The 3,613-nt window shown below is 20.6% G+C and overlaps 2 protein-coding genes across 2 annotated transcripts in view; one reads left to right on the forward strand and one right to left on the reverse strand.

The window, feature by feature from the left end:
- PGSY75_1117900 (hypothetical protein) overlaps nt 1-2,149 on the forward strand; it is a gene marked incomplete at both ends in the record, with an annotated part of 4,196 nt that extends 2,047 nt beyond the window's left edge. The window contains 2 exons of the mRNA XM_018786301.1: nt 1-1,743; nt 1,860-2,149. The exon at nt 1-1,743 is cut by the window's left edge and continues 2,047 nt beyond it. Coding sequence (XP_018641096.1) covers nt 1-1,743; nt 1,860-2,149 — 2,033 coding nt within the window. The remainder of the gene's footprint in view (nt 1,744-1,859) is intronic.
- A 606-nt stretch (nt 2,150-2,755) lies between these two features.
- Nucleotides 2,756-3,481, reverse strand: PGSY75_1118000 (hypothetical protein; the record flags this gene model as incomplete). The annotated part of the gene is made up of 2 exons (XM_018786302.1): nt 2,756-2,980; nt 3,104-3,481. The coding sequence occupies 2 exons, from the start codon at nt 3,479-3,481 to the stop codon at nt 2,756-2,758; spliced, it is 603 nt and encodes a 200-aa protein (XP_018641097.1).
- Nucleotides 3,482-3,613: the final 132 nt, after the last annotated feature.

The raw sequence follows: 3,613 nt of genomic DNA on the forward strand, positions 1-3,613 counted from the left end.
ATATTCTTAACAATACAAATAAATGTCTATCAAATATTTCAAATAATAATTATTCTTATTATCCATATAAAGAACAAAAAATAGAAAACATATATCCACCTTTTATATATCATATGCTAAATATTCCCTCCTATGATAGAAATATAAACTTGTCTTTTTTAAAAAAAAACCATCAAAATATAGAAAAACGAATAAATGAAGATTCATCAAATTTAAAAAGAGATATAAACAAAACAAACCAATCGACATATGTTAAAAATAATGAACATATAAATAATAAAGTAGAAGTGAACGAACATGAAGATGAAGATAAAAAATCGGAAATTATAAATAATTTATTACTAAAAAAACTTGACATAGAAAAAAAAAAAAAAATATATGAAAAATGGAAATACGAAAATTATTTAAAAGCAACATTACATTTAAAACGAAATAATCAATTGAAATATAAAAATAAAGAACATTTTAATATTTTAAAAAATATTTATTATAATGATCAAAATAATAATATTATTAATCCTCAAATTTTCAATGAACATATGACAAATAATAAAAATCAACATCTATTATATTCATCCATATCTTTGAATCAAACAAATAATAATATCTTATATTCTAATGAAAAACAAAATAATTATAATAATGGAATCAATGAAGAAAATTCTATTAATTATAACAAAAATACAAAATTATGTATATCATCAAATGATCATAATACAATATTCGAAAATTCTAATAAATTTCTTCCTCAGAAATATGAAACAAATAATTTACATTCTCAAGACAATAATGAAACCAGATGTAGATCTCTTTCATACAAGAACAGATTACATAAATTAATATTATTAAAAGAAAGTATACAACAATATAAACTCATATCCAATACAAAAAATGTTTTAAATACAAATCCAAATAATCAAATTGGAAATAATAATACACATAATCATCTTCTACAATATAACCATAGCATAAGCTTTCAAGATGATATATCTAACAATATAAATAATCTAAAAAATTATGAAAAAGAAAATAAAAATAGTAATCAAAGCGAATATTTTCTATTAAATCAAAAAAAACAAAACACTACAAATAATCAAGCACAGCAACAAAATAATATCAAAATTAAATATAATTTAAAAAAACAAAATATATTAAAACAAAATTATAACGATAGAAATAATTCTGACCTAAATTATCTAGAAAATAATAATACGATCAAAAATTATGTAAGTACCCAAATATCTCAAGAACAAAATATTTGCAATCATCCTTCAAATACTTTTCACAATGAAACTATAGATAATCATATAAGGAATACTACAAATTATCATATGGTAGGTAAACCTGAAGCTGCAACCTCAAATAATAATAAGTTTGTCAATAATAATAATAATAATAATCAGAAGAAGAACAACAACAACAAGAAGAAGAAGAAGAAAAAAAAAAATATTAACGTTAAAATGAATATGAATGAGAATAACCTATTAAATAATATAAACATCACCCAAAATAATAATAATTCAAATAACCACCTTAGAATAAAAGCCAGTGTAAAAAATCCAATCGAAGAATCAACTATACATAATATTAAAAATGATAAAAGGACTAAACATAAAAGTATTAGCAATAAAAGAATTTTTAATAAAGAATTATTAAATAAAGAAAAAGAAATTCTAAGTGATACCGAAATAGAATTTAGAAAAAAAAATTCGATGGATCAATTAAAAGAAAACACTCCAACGGGTAACATAAGGAAAAATATATATATATATATATTTATTTATTTATTTATATTTATATTTCTATATTTATTTCTTAATATATATATAATAATTTATTACTTTTTTTATCCCTTATAGATACATCCAACACAAAAAATTTCCTAAGAAAAAAAAATGGATCTGGAGGTGGTAATTATCTAAAAATAAAACCCCCCTTTTTTAAAGGAACAAATACCTCCACACGTTCCAAATCTACAAACACAAATAATGTAGAAAAAAAAAATTTCGAGCATGATTATTTAACCTCGGATTATAAAGTCGATTTATCAATGAGTGATAATATTTTTGAAAAGACAAACGATGAAATTAATTTGGAAAATATTGATCCGAACAAATGGATTCAGAAAATTTTTGGTGATATTCACTAAATATATTTTAATTTGTACATCAATTTATTTTGTATGCCTTCATTTTTGTATATATCTATTCCGTTTTTTCGATTATTTGTAGTTACTATCATTTGTTATGTTAATATATATAATATATATATATTTTTTTTTTTTTTTTTCATTTGAATTCTGATACTTTGAATGTTTTTTATATCACTTGTTAGATAATAACTTGAAAAAAATAAAATAAAAATGTTGAATTAATAAAAATAATTATTTCCAAAAAGTTAATTCCGGATTAGGTGTAATTATTATTAATAGTACACACTATGGCATTTCAATAATAATAACAAGGTGTAAAAATAAAGATGTATATGTGTAAATATATATAAATTTTTCATACATCTAAATAATAAGGATTATAACGGAATATATACATATACATATAAATATATATATATATATATATATATATATATATATATATATATTATAAATAAAAGTATTACTAAAAATTTTTTAAAACATACATAATTATAAATAATTAGCGAAATTTACTCATGCGAAATAATTGTGAAAATGAAAATGAAAAAAAAAAAAAAAAAAAAAAAAAAAAAATTACATGAACAAGTCAGGATTTTATATTTATTCTTTTTTTTTTTCGTCTCGCTGTTTCCAATCAAATGAACTAATAGCTAGTTCAATTTCATACGCATCGACAGGTAATTTCCCTGTATATTGTAAAACATCCTTTTGTGTGTGCAAAAATAAACCTTCATTTAAGTCTAGTACAATTTTCCCATCAAAAATACCATCTCCATAATCTCCTTTTATAAATTCCACACTTAAATCGTTCTTATTAATTATGCACTGTTCAGGCAAAACAAAAAAAAAAAAAAAAAAAAAAAATATAATAATAATAATATATATATATTTTTTTTATTTAGACCAATTGATTTAATCGTCCTTGGGACCTATTTATTAAAATTTTACCTTTTTTACTTCGGCACCTAGGGAATTTTCTATTGCTCTGGTAAGTTCTTCCTCTGGATATGTTTGTGCTAAACCCATATGAGCAAAATAAATTTCATTCACAAGATCTTCCAATTCATTTTGATCTTCATTAAACCAGTTAGTAGATAAAAGTAACGTAAAAAAGGATATTAATTTATAATAATCTTTTTTGTCTTCTTCTTTTTCTATTTCAGAAACGTTTATCCATTGTTCATAAATATTATTAACGATATCCCATAATTGTTTTTTATCCACTTCTACATCATGTTTCTTTTCAATTATATCGGTTACCGTTCTTATTAATTCACACATATCATTGGGATACATATATTTAGATGCTGGCCTGAATTTCACCATGATTCAATATACAACAATATTGTATTGGGTTATATATATATATATTATATAATATAAATAATTTTTTTTTTTTTTTTATACAGTTTATTACACACAAATATTTTATAATTATAAAATTGTTCTTTTTCAAAT

The sequence above is a fragment of the Plasmodium gaboni genome, chromosome 11, assembly GCF_001602025.1.
Source record: "Plasmodium gaboni strain SY75 chromosome 11, whole genome shotgun sequence".
In the NCBI taxonomy this organism is placed as follows: domain Eukaryota; phylum Apicomplexa; class Aconoidasida; order Haemosporida; family Plasmodiidae; genus Plasmodium; species Plasmodium gaboni.